General features: G+C 44.2%; 1 protein-coding gene, 3 non-coding genes and 1 pseudogene across 4 annotated transcripts; all 5 read left to right on the forward strand.

The window, feature by feature from the left end:
* The first annotated feature begins 414 nt into the window (after positions 1–414).
* Positions 415–4,684, forward strand: LOC123092124 (eukaryotic translation initiation factor 3 subunit I). The gene is made up of 8 exons (XM_044513805.1): positions 415–937; positions 1,027–1,154; positions 1,713–1,832; positions 1,924–2,013; positions 2,544–2,630; positions 2,750–2,829; positions 4,218–4,311; positions 4,478–4,684. The coding sequence occupies exons 1-7, from the start codon at positions 538–540 to the stop codon at positions 4,291–4,293; spliced, it is 981 nt and encodes a 326-aa protein (XP_044369740.1). The 5' UTR covers positions 415–537; the 3' UTR covers positions 4,294–4,311; positions 4,478–4,684.
* LOC123095303 (small nucleolar RNA U54) lies at positions 3,233–3,311 on the forward strand. Its single transcript, XR_006446186.1, has one exon. It is a non-coding gene; the product is annotated as a small nucleolar RNA U54 (small nucleolar RNA).
* LOC123095300 (small nucleolar RNA U54) lies at positions 3,571–3,649 on the forward strand. The gene has a single exon (XR_006446184.1). It is a non-coding gene; the product is annotated as a small nucleolar RNA U54 (small nucleolar RNA).
* Positions 3,791–3,870, forward strand: LOC123095301 (small nucleolar RNA U54). The gene has a single exon (XR_006446185.1). It is a non-coding gene; the product is annotated as a small nucleolar RNA U54 (small nucleolar RNA).
* Positions 3,966–4,040, forward strand: LOC123095302 (uncharacterized; annotated as a pseudogene).
* Positions 4,685–20,572: the final 15,888 nt, after the last annotated feature.

Genomic DNA, 20,572 nt, shown 5'->3' on the forward strand with positions numbered 1-20,572 from the left:
AAAACCGTGACTCTCGCGAAAAAAATGTGTTTTTTTCGAAAAAATTATTTTTTTTCAAAAAAAAGTTTTTGGTCGAAAAGCTAGGGAAGACCGGTGGAAAACCAAAACGTCAAAATAGACCGTTTAAAAAGCCGAAAACACGTGCAAAAAAATAAAAAAATAAAATTCGGAGGGAGCATCCAGAGCGCGACACGTGGCGAATGGCTAAGAGCGCGTCAAATGGCGCTGATCGTTGCCAGTCTTTCAAAGGAGCGCTGGTTAATTAGTTAGCTCCAAAAAAGACCCATTGTGATCGTGCTGGCGGAAATGTACGTGCGAACGTTGGGCGCATGTGTTTCAGCCCGTAGTTCTTGTTGGGCCGAAACCCAGCCCAGCCTTCGTGCTTAATACAGCCGCCTAACGGCGTAGATTTCTCACACAAAGCCTCTTGTCCAAGCGCAGCTAGGGTTTTGCTCCGCCGCAACGCACGATCTAGATCCCCACACTTCCCTAACCCTACCCAACCCTACACCTCCCGGCGGCAGCGGCAGCGTCAAGATGAGGCCTATTCTCATGAAGGGGCACGAGCGCCCGCTCACGTTCCTGAAGTACAACCGGGACGGCGACCTGCTGTTCTCATGCGCCAAAGACCACACCCCCACCGTCTGGTACGCCGACAACGGCGACCGCCTCGGCACCTACCGCGGACACAACGGCGCGGTATGGTCCTGCGATGTCTCCCGCCACTCCACGCGTCTCATCACGGGGAGCGCCGACCAGACTGCCAAGCTCTGGGACGTCAAGACGGGGAAGGAGCTCTTCACCTTCAGATTCGACGCCCCCGCGCGCTCCGTGGACTTAGCCATCGGCGACCACCTGGCGGTCATCACCACCGACAGTTTCATGGGGAATATGCCCACCGCGCAGGTCAAGCGCATCGCCGAGGACCTGCAAGACCGTACGGTTTACTCTTCTCCGCCTGGAAGTTTCTAGATGTCTAGTTGTGACGTGAATGTGGATTTTATAGTGTGCGTTTGTGGTTTGCAGAGACGGAGGAGTCAGCGCTTGTGATCTCCGGCATCACGGGGAGGATTAACAGGGCCGTGTGGGGGCCCGGCAACCGGACCATCATCACCGCCGGTGAGGATGCCACCATCCGCATCTGGGACTCTGAGGTTAGCACCCCAAGCTTGCACGTAGTCTTGTTCAGTCATGCTGGCTATTAATTCTGTGGCCTATTAGGGTGTCTGGTGCCATGTACCTGTGGCAATTTGCTCTTGGTAGGAACTTGCAACTAGTGTTGCATGATTGTCGATGTAGTGGTTGTAATGTAAAATGTTACTTGAGCTCAGTGCTTTATATTTCACACGCGACCCGAATTTCCTTGTCATGTGGTCTGATTCTGTGAGTTTCTTATAGCCAACAACTCCTTGAATTGACACAGCAAACAGTTAGTATCTGTAAATCTGGCCATATCTTGTGGCTGCTTAGTACTCTAGTCCACCTTACTAGAGTACTTTCCCTCACTAGAATGCAATTTTCTTTCCGTGGGTCTTTCATTAGAAAGAATGAAGGAACCAATAGGTTATCTCCTGCAAAGTTTACATGCCACTCTCTCGTCATTCAATGTATGTTGTACATGCCCGGTGTTTAATTAAATCAGTATGTACAATGTTGCTTTCCCATTTTGTATGATGTTGTGCATTTATGTTTTATTTTCTCTGGGATTGTAGACCGGAAAGCTGCTGAAGGAGTCAGACAAGGAGGTTGGACATCAGAAGGCAATTAGCTCACTGTCAAAATCCTTAGATTGGTCTCATTTCCTCACAGGTTCCTTGGATAAATCTGCCAAGGTGATACTTTTGGGATTGCTGCCCTGATAACCTGTTCATACTTTATTTTTTAACATATATGGTTTTTTCTGACATATCTGCTATGTCGCAGCTATGGGATGCAAGAACACTGACCCTGATAAAGACATATGTCACAGAGCGACCGGTTAATGCTGTTGACATATCTCCTACTCTTGATCATGTATGCTCCTGTATCTGTCACCTTATCTATGCCATTGTTCTTAAGTTGCTGCAAGCATTTGAGTATATAAGCTCTCTCAAAGCACATGGGGTTGTCTCTTGAATTCTTGGTCTTTTTATATGTAAAAATTGTATATTTCATGGGCAATTATGAAGTTTGGATTGACTATAAATTTGGTCCAGAATGTGCTCCTTGCAGTCAGCCTCTGGGTAATTAATGAAGTTGGATAGGATTACCGCGTATGTGCTCTGTCTTGAGTGTCACATATTTTTGTCCTGCCCATCTATTTCCTAACTTTGATTTCTTGCTCTTATTAATCAAGGCCAAGTTTGGCAAAGTGTGTAAACCATGATTCCTTTGCATATTTGTTATCTTAGTTTTTCTGCATCTGTGTTTAATGCTCATCCCATGCATTCATGATTCTGAACTAAATTGGTACATCATAATGGTCTATTTGTTATTTATTCTATGGAAACTCATTTGTATGTGTATTTATATTTTTTGAACATCATACTTTTTGCTATCCTTAGGTGGTTATTGGAGGTGGCCAAGATGCTATGAATGTTACTATGACAGATCGCCGTGCGGGTAAATTTGAGGCCAAATTTTTCCACAAGGTGAGCTAGATTCCTTTGCATATATTTACACAGATGGCTCTTTGACTTCCTATGGGAAGTTACTTTCTGTATGTGTATATATTGTCAACTTTGTAACAGGATTTTGTTGTCGATCTCAGATTTTAGAAGAAGAGATTGGTGGTGTTAAAGGACATTTTGGACCTATCAATGCATTAGCATTTAATCCTGATGGGAGGAGGTTAGTTCGTACTCTGTTTGTATTTTGATTTCTTATGTTTGTATTTTGCCTCTGCGCTTGGGTTTGTGATATGCCTCTGTTCCATTTAGATTCATGGCGATATACACTATTCTGAGTCTTTAGGATGTCGTCAAATGTTAAGAAATCAGAGCTTCATTTTGAACATTATATGTGTTCAGTAACCCTGTTTACTACTCCCTCCGTCCCAAAATTCTTGTCTTAGATTTGTCTAAATACGGATGTATCTAGTTACGTTTTAGTGTTAGATACATCCGTATCTAGACAAATCTAAGACAAGAATTTTGGGACGGAGGGAGCATTTCATGTTGATCCCTTATATTTACATTGCGCCTCTCGCGTTGGGTTTGCAATATGCCTCTGTTGCACTGAGTATGCTAAAATCTGCTCAATGATTAAGCCATGTAGATTCATGGTGATACGCTATTCTGGTCTTTAGGATTTCATCACATGTTATGAGAGCAGATCTTGTTATTGTTTTCTATTCATGTTTATTTATCTTCAATGAGAGAAGATCATGGTGAAGTAATCCTCAATCACCATTTTATTGTCTTCCATCCTAAGTCTTAAGTCATCCTCTGTATCGTAAATTCTACATGGGGATTGACTTTTGGCTTTTCACACATTGCTTGTCTTTGCTATCTGTTTGTGACATATTTTGTTTCCTTTGTTCCTGTGCCCTGCCTTCCTAATTTTTTCTGTTATGTTTTTTCCTCAACATGTAGCTCAGTGATTAGAGCCAATTACATTGGCAATATACGCTATACTGATCATATTTTGATGAAAAGTTTATATGAGAGCTACATGAAGTAATCCTATATCACATTATACTTGTCATTTCCATCTGTTTGAGCACATGTTGTCTCCTTTGTATTTTGGTGCCTTATCTTCACACCTTTTATCTTGTTGAATCACTCTCTTTTGTCATGTTTAGTAATAATGTTGCTCAGTGACTATGGCAAATTACATTGGCAATATGCGCTACGCTGGCCTTGTTTTGATGAAAAGTTGGACATGAGAGCTATGTGGTCCCCAGAATTTATTTTGGCAGATCTAACCTGCAATTTCTTGATCATGCTTTCTTGTGCATTCTGTTCTATTCTACCAGCTGGTTTGGCATCTCAGTATTCGAGTCCAATACTTCGGTCATATATGCTATTCTGAATATGTTGTAAAATAAACTTCTGAGAGCTGCCAATCCTTTTTTTTGATACTTCTATTATATTTCTTTTGTGATCGCTCATATATGTTGCTTTTGAGAAATAGGGTTTTTCAGCTCTTCTTTGAGCTTCAGTTCTTGTTATCTCATCTCTTTTGAATTCCAGAATTCCAGTTTTATTGACCAGTATTTTTCCATATAATGTTCTTAGCTTTTCGAGTGGTGGTGAGGATGGATATGTGAGGCTACACCATTTTGATCCTGAGTATTTCAACATCAAGATGTAAGCCTGTGAATTTCTCAAGGTAAGGCTCATTCCTTGGTAGACAAATGTGAATAACTGCAACTTAATACATTGTTCATTCATTGTGCTTTTTCTTGAGCAATCTCAGCATATCGGCTTCTATGTTGTTTTGAAATGGCTTGTGCTTCAGGCTTATGCTTACATGTTCATTTCCTATCTTGTTTCAGGCTGCAGTTGAGAGACCTCCCTAGTACCCTGGAGAGAACATAGTTTTTTTCCGGCTCAATTTGTGAGAGAACTTGACTTAGCTGGATGGTCTACTATGTGATAGCACACCTTTTCCTACAATCAGCAATGGAGATGCTTAAATGGGTGACATCGTGTTGCCTTCCCTGTCAGTGTTGTTTATCCAAAACATTCTACTTTTGATTCGATGTCCATTCTGCTTAACATAGTACTCCCTCCGTCCGGAAATACTTGTCGAAGAAATTGATAAAAATGGAAGTATGTAGAACTAAAATATGTCTAGATACATCCATTTCTTTGACAAGTATTTTGGGACGGAGGGAGTACATGGATGCGCAGCTAGCGGCGTGTTTGGTTACCTGCACATTTTTTTGCCCATTTGCATACTTGTCCCAGTTGGGCTTACTTGTTCTAGTTGGGCCTGATTGAGCATATGCAGCAAAAACTAACATCTGCATGTTGATTGGTTGCTTGCATGTCCTCTCCCTACATCGTAGCGACGCCCCTATGCATCGTGTTTGGTTGCTCGCATTGCATGTGCTCATTCGAGTGCACGTTGTTTGGTTACATATGAGCAGAGTTGTGTTCACCTTGTACCCTACTTGATGAACTTACCAATACTACTACACCTTACATATGCTCACACCAACTCTACAATACTGCTGCGATTTACTGGACGAAGATGATGAAATTCTTCAACTCTAATATGGTCAATACACCTTGCCAACCGCAACTTTTGCTGCACGAATGCTCAAACCCTCTTTCGTGGTTGCTGTCGCGGTTATACCACTTACCACCACATCTAAAAGAGAATGTAATCCTACCATCGCAAGGATCATCGTGAGGGTTAGTATATACCACATCACCAAAATATACAGACCATAAGATTGTTTTTAATCCCTAACTACATGAAATATACGTCGTCATCGCCCAACACCCTGTGCTTTGTTGTCCATGTTAAGAATAATTAACCGATCATTAATTATGGAATAATCCCCACTCTTCCCGCACAGGCAGTTCCAACCGATGGAGCGATTTTCTCCCTGGAGCGTTGCAACCTTTGGAGCCAACCTTTCAGGAATAGTCGCCTCCTTTGGATACGCCTGTTGAGATTGTATATAAACTCATATCATCTATCAATAAAGTGGGACTTGATTCTGAGCGAGAAGAAGTAGACGAGGAAGAACAGGCAAGGAACAGGCAAGAGGTGAGAAATACAATGCCTGCGCTTCTTTCTCTCTTCCTGCTACTCCTTCGTGACTAAGGCTGCCGCCGCCGTTTCATCGCGCGCCACCGCCGCTTCCGGTGTCAAGTGCGAGACCTTCGCCGTTTCCGGCGTGGAGGTTGGAACCAGCGTCGCCTCAACCGTGCAAACGCCCGTCAGTCGTTTCAACGGACGTCGCTTACGGTGATGGAGGCTACCGCCGCCACGGTGAAGGAGGGCATCGCACCTCTCGTCGTCACCACCAGAACACTACGACGGCGCCGCCGGTTCAGGCCTTTGTGCCGGCCGCGCAGCAGTCTGTCGCGCCGCTGCCGGTGCAGGCACTTGGGCCGGCCGTGCAGCCTATGGAACCGGCGGTTCCTGCCTGGCTCCTGAATGGTCGTACGGCGCCAATGCTTGAGGACGCCGACCAGGCACTCGAGGCCTCGTGGCCGCCGGGATGCTGCCAGTACCACGGTTGGGGCCCGTGTCCCCGTCGTGCGCCTGCGGCTGCCGACACCGCGCCTCTGCTGCTTCCAACGGAGACAAGCGCCCCGGATGCACCCCGCGTGCAGGTTCGCGAGGGCGACGCACTCGCCTTCGTGTCCGCACCGACCGGTTCTGGCGAGAACGGCTCCTCCAACCACACGCGGTTGTCGATGTCGACGCCGTCGCGCCGTACCTGCCGAACCCGACGCCGGCCACTCCTCCGCCCTCGCCTCGCACGGGCGCTCGCCGTCGGCTCATGGCTCTCGGCGTCCCGCTGGCAAGCCCACCGTCGAGCGGCCACTCCGGCCGCCCCGGCACATGGAGCCCTGCTGCGCTTGGCCTTCTTGGACTTGCGAACGGCACCCACAGCCCCGGCGACTCTCCCTCTGAGGATGAGCATGGCGGGAGTTCTTCTCGCCGCCGGTGATGCGGCCGGCCGGTCGGCTGTGCCCGTGTGCTCTCCACCTGTATGGTTGGTGGTCGTCCGGTCGTCTCCTTATCCCTTCGCCAGGCTGGGAAGCAATAAGTGGCATGTGCCTGTGTAGGCGTGTGGCAGGGGGGCAATCAGGCTCCAGCAGGACATGTGCATGCGATAGAAACAATGCTCACTAGTACTGGTAGTACTAGTTTGGTTTATCGGCCACATATGTGATAACAGTTGTTCTAGCAGATTTAGTCTGTTCTAGACCTGTTAATTCAGTACATCTATTTTAGTATTGATTTCTGTTGAGTACGGATGTATTTCAGATCCTAAGTTGATGTAATAGATTTTCACGTTTATCACGTGTTGAGATTAATTACATTTATTTGCAATTGAGATTTCCCATCTCTTGCAAAAGATAAATTCAGTACCTTTACAGTATTGATTTGCGATTGAGAATTTTCTTCTCTCGCAAAACAATTTTATTGCGATTGAGATTAATTTTTTCTCGCAAAATATTAATTCACTCTGCTGAATTATCTTGCAACTTGATACAAGAACATCTCATTAAATTTGAGGTGTATATAATTCAAGTTTTTTCACTTGAACATCAAGTTTACAACATCATTACTATTCATTTATAATAGTGGTGTATTTCTGTTGAGTACGATGTATTCCAGAATGTATGTATCTCCATGTTCGCTACATGTCGAGATTAATACGTCTATTTGCAATTGAGATTTTCAATTTCTTGCAAATACATATGCAAATTTTTTAGTGATTTCTTCAAATTGATGTATTGGGATTCCGAGGTAGTGTGTAGATCTACTGCTTGCAGATTATCACCACTACTATTTAAGCCTACATTTTGTCAAATTTGACATTATGATTGCACAACATTGTGCACTCCCATGCATTTTACTAAGTCATGACATAAGGCATTAGGAGTGAGTATCTACTGATTTCATCAGATTATACTCCCTAGTGCTGCGAGATCTACTTCATTTTGGAGATTATCTTCAAGGTGTCATGCTTAGCAATTTGAGATTCACATTAATGGTTTCAAGATAACTTCTTGAAATATCCATTAATTTTACAACATTACCATGATGGTCTTCAATTTACTAATCATAAATTAACTATCTCTGGTAACCGATGGCTAGAGAATTTGAGGCATTCGCCCTCAATCGCCACCACTACCCTATCTGGGCATGGACATCATGATCACTCTTGTGTCTTGTGAAATAGTGTGTGCAATCCAAGACCACATGATTAACCTCTGGTCGGAATCACACCGCTAACAGAAAAATAGTGTCTTATACATCATAAGGCATTATATCAATTCAGATCTCTACATCTGGTTATTCTGTATCAGCAATTCCTAGGACACAACAGACCTCAAGGGCAAAGGTTTGGAGCTCATTTCAACCTTCAACCCGACATCACCAACAGTGACGGGGCCCTATAGGCACGGAGAATATGATGGTTGAATATGACTCAACTAACATGTTTGAAGACTTCGTCTAGTCTCTCAGTCTCCTGAGTGGTCAACATAATTTATGTCCATTTATGATGTTCTAATAAGAACATAAGTATTGTTGTCATCATATATTGTATATCACAATATATTGTATCAGCACTTTGGTACAAATACATTTGTATGCATTCTATATATCTAACAGTGATTTTCATATTGAGAATCTTCATGTCTATATATAGATTTCTACGGGACTCAATCCGATGAAAAATGATATGTGCCTTGTGGACATATGCACCACAAACTCTATACTCAGGGAAGTCCAATGTTTCCACTCTCGTTCAGAGAAAGGAGATATTTTAAAATCGCTAGACGCGATGAGGTATTTGTTGGCTCAACTAGAGTCATATTTACTATCCCTGTGGGTACCCGAGTAACATCGGGATGCTTTATTGCTTCCCAGGTTTAACTCGTACCCTACTAAACTATAGAGGTATCCGTCAAAATAGTTTCCATAGCGAAATTTATGATGACAACAAAGAGAAATATCTTCTCTTTACCATATGCAACGGATATGGCAAGCACATTCTCTATGTATCATCGGCATTGCACTACACATACTACAAAACCCGTAGCACATGTTGTGTACGAGATAGTTTTCCAGAGTGTCTTTTGCATGACAAACTTGGAATTCATGCTTTGGTCATCATTGACATTGGGTTGAAACTGAAACTATCAGCAATTCCAATAGTTTATGATTATTATGATTCTAAATTCTAACAACATTTGGATTTTATGTGCACTAAAAGTGACATAGGGAAGCTAATTTTAAGGTTCACACACCTTAAAGTCTATGTTGAACCACTCAGACTCCTTGAATGTATCAAGTTGAGGTAAGTGGCTCTTCCCATCCATTGACTAGACTATTCAGGTATTCCATGGTTCTAAAAGACATATCTACATGATGGTCTTAAGTGTGTGCTTTATTCACACGAAAACATTGGCTCATTATCCTGACATCGATTTCAAGCAAATCGAATGGATAACATTGCAGAATTCCCCTTGAGTGCCTTCTCTATGGCCCTTGGATTGAAGTTTAGCAATTTGTCCTAATGTCTAGACTCAAAATGGTTTGGTAGAATCCTATCCAAAGAGTTAAGCTCATTGCATTATCTTTACTTTGGAATTGCAACTTACCAACTTTACATTGGCGTCATGCAGTTTACACGCTCATGACAGAACTGCATAATATTATTCCCCTCTATCTTTGATATGTGGATATCTACCAAGTATTTCCTATCTGCGGTAATTCAGTTGCATACCGATGTCACCACCCGGCATACATCATTGGCCCCTCAACATATAGTTGGGATCTATGTGAGGAATAACTGTATTTCCGTCAATACCTCGAGCTCCTCGCATGGGGAGTTATTCAAGGCTAGTATGCTAATTCATGAGGAATATTTCCAGGCATTAGGGGGAGATTTCCAAGTACCATAAAGAATGCCAGGAAATTAGTGGAATGTTCAACACATTTCTGCCTCAAATCCACGTAGTCAAAGATCTGAACCATGTGTTCAAAAGATTTGCAACTCATTGCAAATAACCTGACACATTCATTTACTGAATATAAAGGTGTCATACAATCCTACAATCCTGAAAAATATGTCGGAAAGAGTGGAGGTACCAACTAAAACCACTCAAACTCCCTGTTCATAGCAACAAGGGGAGAAGTACGGCAATAGTACATCAGAATTCAGCTTCTCGCAAGTAAGGATATCAAGGCCTGTGAATCAGTAAACTTCACGTTAACAGACACCTAATGGGTAGTATACACTCAGTGGACGGGAACCCTCCACCAACCCAGGTCATAGTGCACACAATGACCGGGACATCGGAATACCCGACTCAATCGCATTGGGAAATCGCGAGCAGTCACTATGGGTAACGATATTTCCTTCAACTATATATGGATATATAGATTCTGGAGAATCATACTACCGTAAGTCTACAATTGTCGACATACATTTCTCAACTAGACTGAAAAACATTTCAAGTGATTCAGATCCAAAGACCATGGCCATGGCAAAGTGTGAACAACACTCAGACTGAACTCAAGCAAAGGGTATAATCTAGGTAGGAATGATCTTGCTCAATAATGGGAAGGTATTCATAAGCAATACCTACACTAGTTTTATTTTGGAAACGGAATTGAGAATAATGAGGTGGTGAAACATAGAGCAAGTATTGTAGCACAAGGGTTCACGCAGATACCCAACTATTCTCCAGAGGTGGAATCTCTTTCCGATAACTTATATCATTGGCAGTACAAAATCATCTATCTCTGTAGTTGATAGATGTAGTGATTACATATCCATGTCGATCACTAGATTCAGACATATATGATTGATTCCCGATGGAGTCTCAATTCTGAATCGAAATACAAAATGCAACATACATTGTGTAAAATCAGTAAGTCACCATAAGACTTATTGTTGTCGGTACATATGGTACAACCGACGTAGTGAGGTCCTTATTCACAAGGATTACTCCTACAATGATGATTATCCATGTTTATGTGTCTGCAATGACGACACATGTAATCATCTAAATGACGGAATTTAAAATGAAGGATTTGGGTGAACCAAAAATCCGCTCGTTACTACAACTTGAGCACCTTCATTCATACATTATGGTATACTATGTTGTCTATATCCAAAATATATTGTAGAAATTCATTATGGACAAATCTTATCCATCCATAAACTCTCATGGTAGTTCATTCTCTAGACGTGGAGAAAGGTCTATTTAGACCAAGAGATGATGGGAATGAGATATTGGGACTCAACGTTCCATAATGCCATTGGATCCACCAAGCACAATTGGTTGGTATTCAAGAATATCTTTTGATATCTCCAAGGCATCAAACAACTTGTCCTGATTTTTCAGTTTCACAAAAATGTGAACACCAATATCATTGGATACATCGATCAGATCCCCACTATGTCAGATCATAGACAATTTTAGTGTTCCTACTAGGTGTGGTAGCCTCTCATGAAGAGTCTTCAAAATAGACCTCATGGCTACATCCACCAATCATTATCTCAAAGATAATGTTGCTTGTGTTGCCCGGATGCAAACCGGTTATTAATAAGCAATATCTTTATATTGCGTATCTTGCAAGTCAAATCATGCAACTGATTTGTTCACCAAGTCTCTACCAACTTTTACATTCCAGAAACATGTTCATGGAATTGGTATATGACGGTTTCGGAATTTGCAAGAATCAGGGGGAGTATCTTCCTGAATTGTTCCTGTTCAATGCATCATATTATACTCTTTCTTCCTTCATGAGTTTACTATACTTGTTCTCATAAAGGTTTTTAATGAGGTAATATCAACATGAGATCATATGTCATACTTTTCGTTTTCCCCACCTGGGTTTTTAGGAAAGTATATACGGCATATTTATTGTCCTCTAAACTCTATGGGTTTTCCCGTATTGAGTTAAAAGAGACAATAACCATCATATGTTGCATCATTTTCTCCTTATTTTTCCCATTGGGTTTAAAGGAGTTTTAGCAACATATCAAACACTATACTCCTCACATTTTTTCCCACAGGGTTTTTGGAGGAGAACTTAATCAAGGTGATGGATCCTTATGCAGTCAAGCGGTGATTAGGGGGAGTGTTAAGAATAATTAACCCATCATTAATTATGGGATAATCCCCACTCTTCCCGCACAGGCAGTTCCAACTGATGGAGCGGTTTTCTCCCTGGAGCGTTGCAACCTTTGGAGCCAACCTTTCAGGAATAGTCGCCTCCTTTGGATACACCTGTTGAGATTGTATATAAACTCATATCATCTATCAATAAAGTGGGACTTGATTCTCTCTATCGCTTGTCTCTCGATTACATTTAACAGCCCAGCAGGTGGCTGAAAGCCACCATGAGAGCCTTCGCGTTGAAGCCTTTTTGCTCCATGATGGTGTCGTAGAGCTCAGGGTGGACGTCCACACTCTTGCTCTCCCTAATTGCGATGGCCACCTCCTTCACTGCCTCAGTCATGCTGTTGAAGGCGCTTAGCTCCTCCTTCGTGAAGCCCGTCCGCTTTCTCTTCCTATCAAGCACAGGAACGTGCTCACCATCCTTCCCAAGAGCATCAACGTTGATGGTGTCTGACTCCTGGGTGTCTGGATACTCCGGCATTGGTGAGCCAGCGGCCGACAAGAGCCCATGGCATGTTTGCCGGTTGCTAGTCCGAAGGAGAAGATCTGCTACATCTGGTGGTAGTTATGGATAGGGGTGTTTGGGAACTCTGCGTCCTTGGGGTGAGCCTAAGAAGAAACAGGGCACAGAGGTTAGTTAGTATGGCAATGGTTCATAGGCTTAAACTGCTAGTTTGTTAGAATGGTATGGTTTGTGAGCTAACCGCAACGTGGCCTTGGTAGTGCTCTGCCTCCAGAAGAATCGAGCAGGTGTCCTCATCCCATGAAGCACCGCTGAGGTCTCTGAGTTTGGACGCGGTGATCCACCTCGCTCTGCACTTCCTCGGGAGGTTGTACAACTGGGTCGAGGTGACCTCCTGTCCACAGAGGTCGAACACCTGCTTTGTAACAAGGTTCAAGTGCACCTCCTTGAAGCCCTTGTCAGTCCTCACCCCACTAGTTATGATGTCACACATCTTGTTAAGCACAATAATGGAGATGAACGACTGTCATTTCATGTTGTCCCCCCTGCCATCCTTCTTCTCCTTTGTGGCTGCCTTTTGAGGTAGCAGCATGAGCAACAACATTGGGCTGAGCCAACACAAATGGAGGAACCGCAGGCGGCACCTCAAAAACCTTTGAATCAAGAGGCATTTGCTCCATAGGAGGTTGGGAGTCCTCGACGTACAACGGCGGGAACTGGCTCTCAGACATCACGGGGGCCTGACTAAACTCTTGCATTTGCGTGGTCATGTCCTACAAATGTAAGCGTCATCAACACCACAAGACACTACACATGGATAGTAGAAACATGGACAGATCGAACTAGCAGTAACACATGCACACATGGCTGATCTAGTTGAAGACAACACAAGCATACCACAGCTCAACACAGCATAACAAAGCACTAATCATGGACAACAGTGTACTAATCATGGACATATGGATGATCTTGTTCAACACTTGCACACTAGCATACCACCAATCCATCCATGAACCCTAGCTACCAACACTTTCCCACATGGAAACAACCCCTAGCATGTTCCAAATCCATCACAACTAGCTACTACAACTTCACAGTCAAACAGATCAGATGACCTAACCCTACCAGATGGACAAATGTAGCTATAACTAGTAGAGAGGAGGTGGTGATTCAACTTACAGACGCCATCGAAACGACTGCGGAGGAGGTGCCTGGCACACCGGAGAGGAGGAGCAGTCGGACCCGTCGCCGCAGTCAACCGATCGTCGGAGTAGTTGCGCCGCTTACCTCGTCGTCGAAGTGGATCCGCGTCGGAGGGAAAGCTCGAGAGAAGGGAAATGGTGGTGGGAGTTCTGCCATGGTGGTCACCCTCGATATATAGGGCGGCCGAATCGGCGGGCGGTAACTTGAATTCGTCCAGCCGCTTTTCCGCAAATGCGCTATCGCTCTCGCCATCTCCCTCCCCTACGCGGCGCGACACGGCGTTCCCTTCCCCTTCCTCGCTGGAAACGTCCGATTCGGCCGTTCCTAGCGGGCCTGGCTGAGGGGTGCTTTGAGGTTCGTTATATGCGGGCCAAACAGTGAACACATGTATCCAAACAGCCCAATTTCACCCCGCGCGGGACTGGCCCGACCTAATGCAGGCTACCAAACGCGTCCTAGGTGTTGTAGTTTTGTCAAGCTCAAGAATTACATGTTACTTAGTCGCTGAGCCTACTGAGACATTGGCGCCTTGGATTGACACGATTGGATTTCCAGTCACATAAATGCTACTCCCTACGTCCCATAATATAAGAGCATTTTTGACACTACACTAGCGTAAAAAACGCTCTTATATTAGAGGACTGAGGGAGTAGTATATATTGGTACGTACCACCAGCTTCTAAAACGCCAGTCCAAAAATTATTCGTTCATTGGATTCCAAACTTGACATGTGGAACACTTTTGATATAGATCCAAGAATACTACCACTCGCCCCTGAACTAAAACTACCTTGACTACTTGATTTGTATTCGAAAAAGATAGTTTCCATCATATAATTTTTCTGAACTAATTTGTATTTTACTAGTTAATTTTATAGTCAAAGTTTGACACTAAGTACGGCGAGCCGAATAAACCTGGACAGAGGGAGTATTCCATAATCCTACCCTTTTCTAAAGCGCCATGGTCTATGCATTTCGAACCGAGTTGAATTCCAGTCTTGTCACTTTCCCATCATCCCTTTTCAAAAGAAACTATGTGATAGAAACCCACACGCCCACTCTTCTACCCCCCCCCCCTCTACCTACATGTATAGGGGGCCTCGAGATCTCCATGACCTGAGATCACTACACAAAAACAACTTATGTTTCCAGAGTGAAGGGATTTCCCCACACCTATCTCTATGAAACTTCCTTTGAAATGAACAAAAATCATGACCATGCCTCCAGTAGGAAGATCAAGGAACCGATGCTGGCGCTACTGGTTCATGGGATCCTAGGCAGCCGACGGGCAAAGAAAGGGGGCGGGGTATTTACTTGAAAATGACAACTGCCTGTTCCAGGAGGGGAGCCTTGCATGAAAGCAAACCTATGGTTAAGTAGCAGTTGCTTTCGCTGATGGGCCCAGTGAGCGGGGCATTTTCGCACAGTTGTTACCAACTTCAGGTGTGTTCATCTAACTTATTATCTTGTTTTTTCATGCAAGCCTGACCTCAGCTGTCCATTTCTTATCCATTCAGGGAGGGAAACACTGAGTACCGTGGCGTTTCTCCCATCCCAAGAACACACTGTTTACATCCCTTATAGACGTGGGATGTAAACACTACAAGATCACATCATTTTTTGCGGAGGAGGGGACTCCAGGGCCCCGAGTTCAGCTTTTTCATGTAAACCAATACGCCAAGGTGAGTGACGTATGAGAAAAGGTATGACCGTGAAATACTTTCCAAGTAGGGTCATTTTTTGTTTAACTTCATTAGCAAGGTAAAATAGTCATTTGGCAAAGATATGTGTTTTTTTTTGAAAATGATACGAATGTATTATAAAAGTTCACCAGAAGTATAAAACACCTCATACATAATAAAAAATCATATCAAGGTCCCCCGACCACAGAACGACCATTACTGTCACCAGAACAAGCCACCGATGCATAGCTACTCTCCTACCGGAGCCGGCTTGATCTTGTCGATGACATCCGGGAAGTCTTTGTGCACATGCCCTAATGATCAATGCCGTGGAGCCGCACTCGTTGTTGTTGAACCCTTGAATATATCCGAAGCACCTAACACCAAATCTCCTCAAGACACACGCACGTCAAGAAAACCTAACGTCGTCGCCCAAGGAGACGTCATGAATCTACGTCGGACAAACTCAAGGAGGATCGAAGCATGGAAGTCAAACTCAAAGAAAAAGCGGCACCATTAGTTCGAGTATCGCACCTGCGAGGAATATAAAAAAATCCTAACATAAACTACTAGCTAAAGGGAGGCATCGGGATTCCCCTCCTCATCACTGGCTTCTAGAGCGGCACACAAAGGGGAGGTGAAACAATGGACTCATCGGTGAAGCCTAAAGGGGAAGAGTTCGCTCTCACCACCGAGGAGAAGGGAAGAAAATACTTCGCGTATGACAGATGAGGATATGTGGTTTTGCACGCATGAGTAGAGAGACAGAGCTTCCTGGGTATCCTCCATACGTGAAAAGACCATGTTATGGCCAACACTCGGATGGTCAGATGAGATGTTTTTTGAAAGTGCACATCCACAAGCATGCACACTACTTGTATTTATAGGTCAAGAAGGAAAACACATAAAATCAGGGAGGCAATTTGTGGCACACAAGAGCGGGGGCACACAAATTTTGGGCCGTGGACCTGTGCCATAATTCGGGAACATGTTTGTGCATATCCCTTAGCCCCCATCGTATAATGTTTGGTAATATCTAGATGCTCACAATGGGCATGAATCATGTCTTTTAGCGTTGGTGACTCACTAGTTTAACCTCACATTTTAACTGGCCAAGTGATGACATGGACTCGTGCTTACTATTCGAACAATTCATACGTACGACCATTTTGAAGCACCTTGTGAGAATAGCACTCAAATGTCGTGTATACTAGTTCTCCATGATGCCACATTATAGATGTTTTGCACACTTACTCATGTGTCATATCTCATTTAGTTGTATTAAGTCAAAATTCAGGTTTCCTTTTCTTGTTTCATAAAAAATGAATCCAACACAAATGTTGGTAAAAAATATGTGCAATTTGTTGAGTGGTCTTATTGTAGGCATGTTAGTCGGGTCAAAAAATCTCGCAACCGATACACATAGAACATTTTATTCTTTCGATAGCCAGAGTTAATGAACAACAATGTTAGATTCATGGCCGTTCGATGCAAGATGTACGACCTCTATGTCGCCGCTTCCTCGTCATCATTGAAACATGAGGAACTGTGAGATGGAGGATGGACGGCTCCTCTTCGCCCGCCTCTTCTCTGCCTTATCACATAAGCTTCAATGACGTCAAGAAGCAATGTAGAAAAGTTTCCTCCGCCCCCCCACTCCTCACTCCTATCAGGATTGGCGGTCCATTTCTCCCTCATTTTGCCATTCTCTTTTGTGTTCTGCTACTAGAAAGAGCTTCATCAGATCTATGTGAATCCCACTCTGCTTCATGGATCCTAGCAGAACCCTCGGTGATGCTGAAAAGGCGAAGGTAATTCCGTTCGTACGATTTGCTAGGTAGTTTTATTCCAGTGAATCAAACGTGTTGGTGCAATAGTTTGCCTCCTTATGTTTTTGAAGATTGTTGACATAAACAGTAAGGGACTAATGTGTTTGCTAGTGCACACAGAGTAACAAGTCCCTAAAGTCATGAGGAGTTTGGTACAAACTCCGAAGATAATCTCCTGCGTGGCAGCGAGGATTATCACCAAAGATTATGTTGTCGAGAGTGACCCCCAAAATTTGTTTATGCTAAACAATTGACTCGGTGTTGTCCGAAGAAATTGACTGCAACTGAGAAGTTGAAGACAAAGTGAAGACGTAGCATTTATTTTGCTGCCCTTCTTTCTCTTTATTAAGTCATAGGACCACTATACTATGAAGACGGGTATAGTGTTCGAAACTTTGATTCTTCGATGCTAAACCCAATCCAATGTGAGTTGAGAGAGAAATCTCTTAGTGTTCTGAGCAAATACTTGTCACCAAGAGACTATGATCTTCTTCGCCGCGAGAGAATTGTCTCTGACCAAAGAGTTAGCATTGCTTGTTCCTCAAGTAATGTTACCGTTGCTTTCAATATCCGATTGCCGATACTAAAACCGTCAGACCTCGGGTAGGGGTCCCGAGCTGTGGATCTCAGATCTATGGGTAACAGGAGACAAAGGGGACAATATTTACCTAGGTCCAGGCCCTCTCGAAGAGTTAATACCCTACGTCCTAATGTGATTGTATTGATGATGATGTATTGAGTACAAGCTTTATCTACCTTGAGATCATAAGCCGTGTTCTAACCCTAAGGTGAGTAATGGTTAATCTGATTCTACTGGCTAAACCCCTAAGCTTATATAGGTATTGGGGTATCTAGGGTTACACATGGTCGGTTATCAGCTAGGGATACACATGTAGATGGTCGAGGATATCCTTGAAGGGCACGCCAAGTCTTCGGCAGAATCCTCCTTGCTCACGTCGAGGCTTAAGGATTCCGGTGTCCTTCCTTATGAGATTGGTAGGGCATGAGCCCGACCCATGAACTATGGGCCAACTAGGTTGGTACCCCCTACCCAAGACACCGTCAGTACCCTAAACTTGTCTTCTAACCCATAGACAACAACCTTCTCCGACGGATGACTTCGGCTTGGGGTCTTCGGCTCTAAAAGGGAGTTCTCTTCTTCGAATAATTTTTTCTATGATCTATGATCCTTCCCTATTAAGAGCTTCCGTTGGGTCTGTTCTCAAAGGAATCTGCCCTCCGGCCATGGATAACCAGGTTTCATGACGTCTGAAGACGTGAGGTAACTTAGCCTCGAAGGCCAACTGCGTAGGTGTGAACAATGTCTATGGCTTGGCAACTTTTCCGAAGCGTCACCACCTATAACAAGGTGGGCCAGTTACTGTTACTCGAATCGTGGCCTGAGGCAGTTTTCTCATTGGCACGTCTCATCAAGGCAGAGATCGTGCTTCATATTTTGGGGGATATCATTAAGATTTTGTTTCACCCCACACGCATAATGGCATCTAGTATCGAGGCGTGGCGATTCTTACGACGCAAGAAGAGGGACTCTTGGCCTCTCACAGACCCATAAAAGTAGAGGGTAGCGGTACCACTTTCCCCACACTCTCATTCCATCGCCCCTTATGCACAACCTCCTAAGCTCCAACGCCCAAATCCACTCTCAAATTCGCCAAATCCTTCCAGTACTCATAGCTCCTCCATCAACAATGACCAATGCCAACCTGAAGGGCCTTTAGGCGCCTTCCATCATCATGGAGGACGTCATCCAGAAGCTTCAGACCATAGGGTATATTCCTGCGGACGCCGCCTGCTGGCCGCTGGAGCCCAATCAACGAATCCGCACTCCCAAGCCAGGGGAGAGGGTCATCTTCCTTCCCCACCTCATTCGAGGTCTGGAGTTCCCACTGCACCCCTTAGTGCGTGGGGTACTCTTCTACTACGGGCTAGATTTCCATCTTCTAGCTCCAAATTCTATCCTCCACATCTCAACGTTCATTACTGTCTGTGAGGCCTTCCTCCGTACCAAGCCGCACTTCGGCCTATGGCTGAAGACGTTTGGTATCAAGCCAAAAAGCAGCGGCGCCGAACTGGCAGAGTGCTGAGAGGCCATGATCAACAAGGCCCATAAAGTTGACTGGTTCAAGTGCACCTTCGTAGAAACGATTAAGGAGTGGCAACGAGAATGGTTCTACATCACCGAACCACTCGCTGGTGGACAGGCCGAAGTCCAAGCCTTCTTGGCGGCTCCTCCGAGGAGGCTCGTCTCATGGAAGAGGAAGGACCTAGATTGGGGCAACACCGAAGAGGTGTCAGAGTTGCTAAAGAGGATCAAGTCCCTGACATACAAGAAGAAGATCAAGCTGGTGGACGTGGTCGATGTCATGCTCCATCGCCGCATCCTCCCACTTCAGCTTCGGGCGAGCCTTGTTAGAGATACGACGGGCAAACCAACACGAGGAAGAATGAAAACAAGCAGGAGACACGAGATTTTAACATGGAAAACTCCTCCAACATGAAGGGGAAAAACCACGGGCGCCAGCCAGCCAATCTTCACTATATCGGGGGAGGTTACAAACGCCGGGGATTTACCACTAATCAACGTATCCCATTCGGCGGCTTACAAGAGGTATATATAACACATGTGAACTAGGTCAATACTGATCTGTACAGCCGCGAGGACTCAATAATCTCATTACCACGGGTACCAAAACTAGCAAAGCTTAATGAGTATGCAATGGTTAAGTGGTGAGGTTGCAGCAAGCACTAAGCATTTGTATGTGTCTAACTTACGAGTACAAGAGTAAGAAGAGTAACTATGCATAAACATGCGCAAATTAATACAATCAAGAAATGATCCTGAACACTACTTATGAGTTACAAGTCAAACATAACCCGCCATGTTCTCTTCCCGAACTCCCTCGAAAAGAGACAATCATGGTTATGCATGCGGTTGATGTATTATAATTGAATTTAGTGTCAAGGTCTCTACAACCGGATATTATAAATTTCCAAGTTGCCACATAACCGCGAGCACGACTTTCTGAAAGATTTAACCCTGTAGGGGTGCTCCAAGTAGTCCATTATAAATTACCACACGCATTCGATGGGAAAACCTCACACCATGATAACACGATGTTTATGATAAGGAATACCGGTGGGCAAGCCCCTCGTCAAAGGTAAAACTAAACCAGCAAGACCCCCCGGTGTGTCAACGATCTCGATAGGAGCCGCACGTATCTCGTTCTTAGGACACGACCGGATGGATCAAGCTACGAGTAAAACCAGACCTTGAGTTTCCCCATGGTGGCCCTGCAGGTTAGGTGCCCATTTTGGACCAGCACCATTAGCACCGTCCCACCCGTATTATCTTGAATTAACTCCACGGGTAGCCCTAACTCCCTATGCGTCAAATTTATTATCAGAATTATTATGTTGGGAAAATGTTAAACCAATGTTGGGCCATGCTCGAAGAGTTTTATCCTAAGCAAATGACCAGGGGCCCCATAATACCCCACATGTGTTAGAAGCGCTCATTAAGGAACATAACACCAGTATGACGGAAACTAGGGCGGCATGA

The sequence above is a fragment of the Triticum aestivum genome, chromosome 4B, assembly GCF_018294505.1.
Source record: "Triticum aestivum cultivar Chinese Spring chromosome 4B, IWGSC CS RefSeq v2.1, whole genome shotgun sequence".
Lineage (NCBI taxonomy): Eukaryota > Viridiplantae > Streptophyta > Magnoliopsida > Poales > Poaceae > Triticum > Triticum aestivum.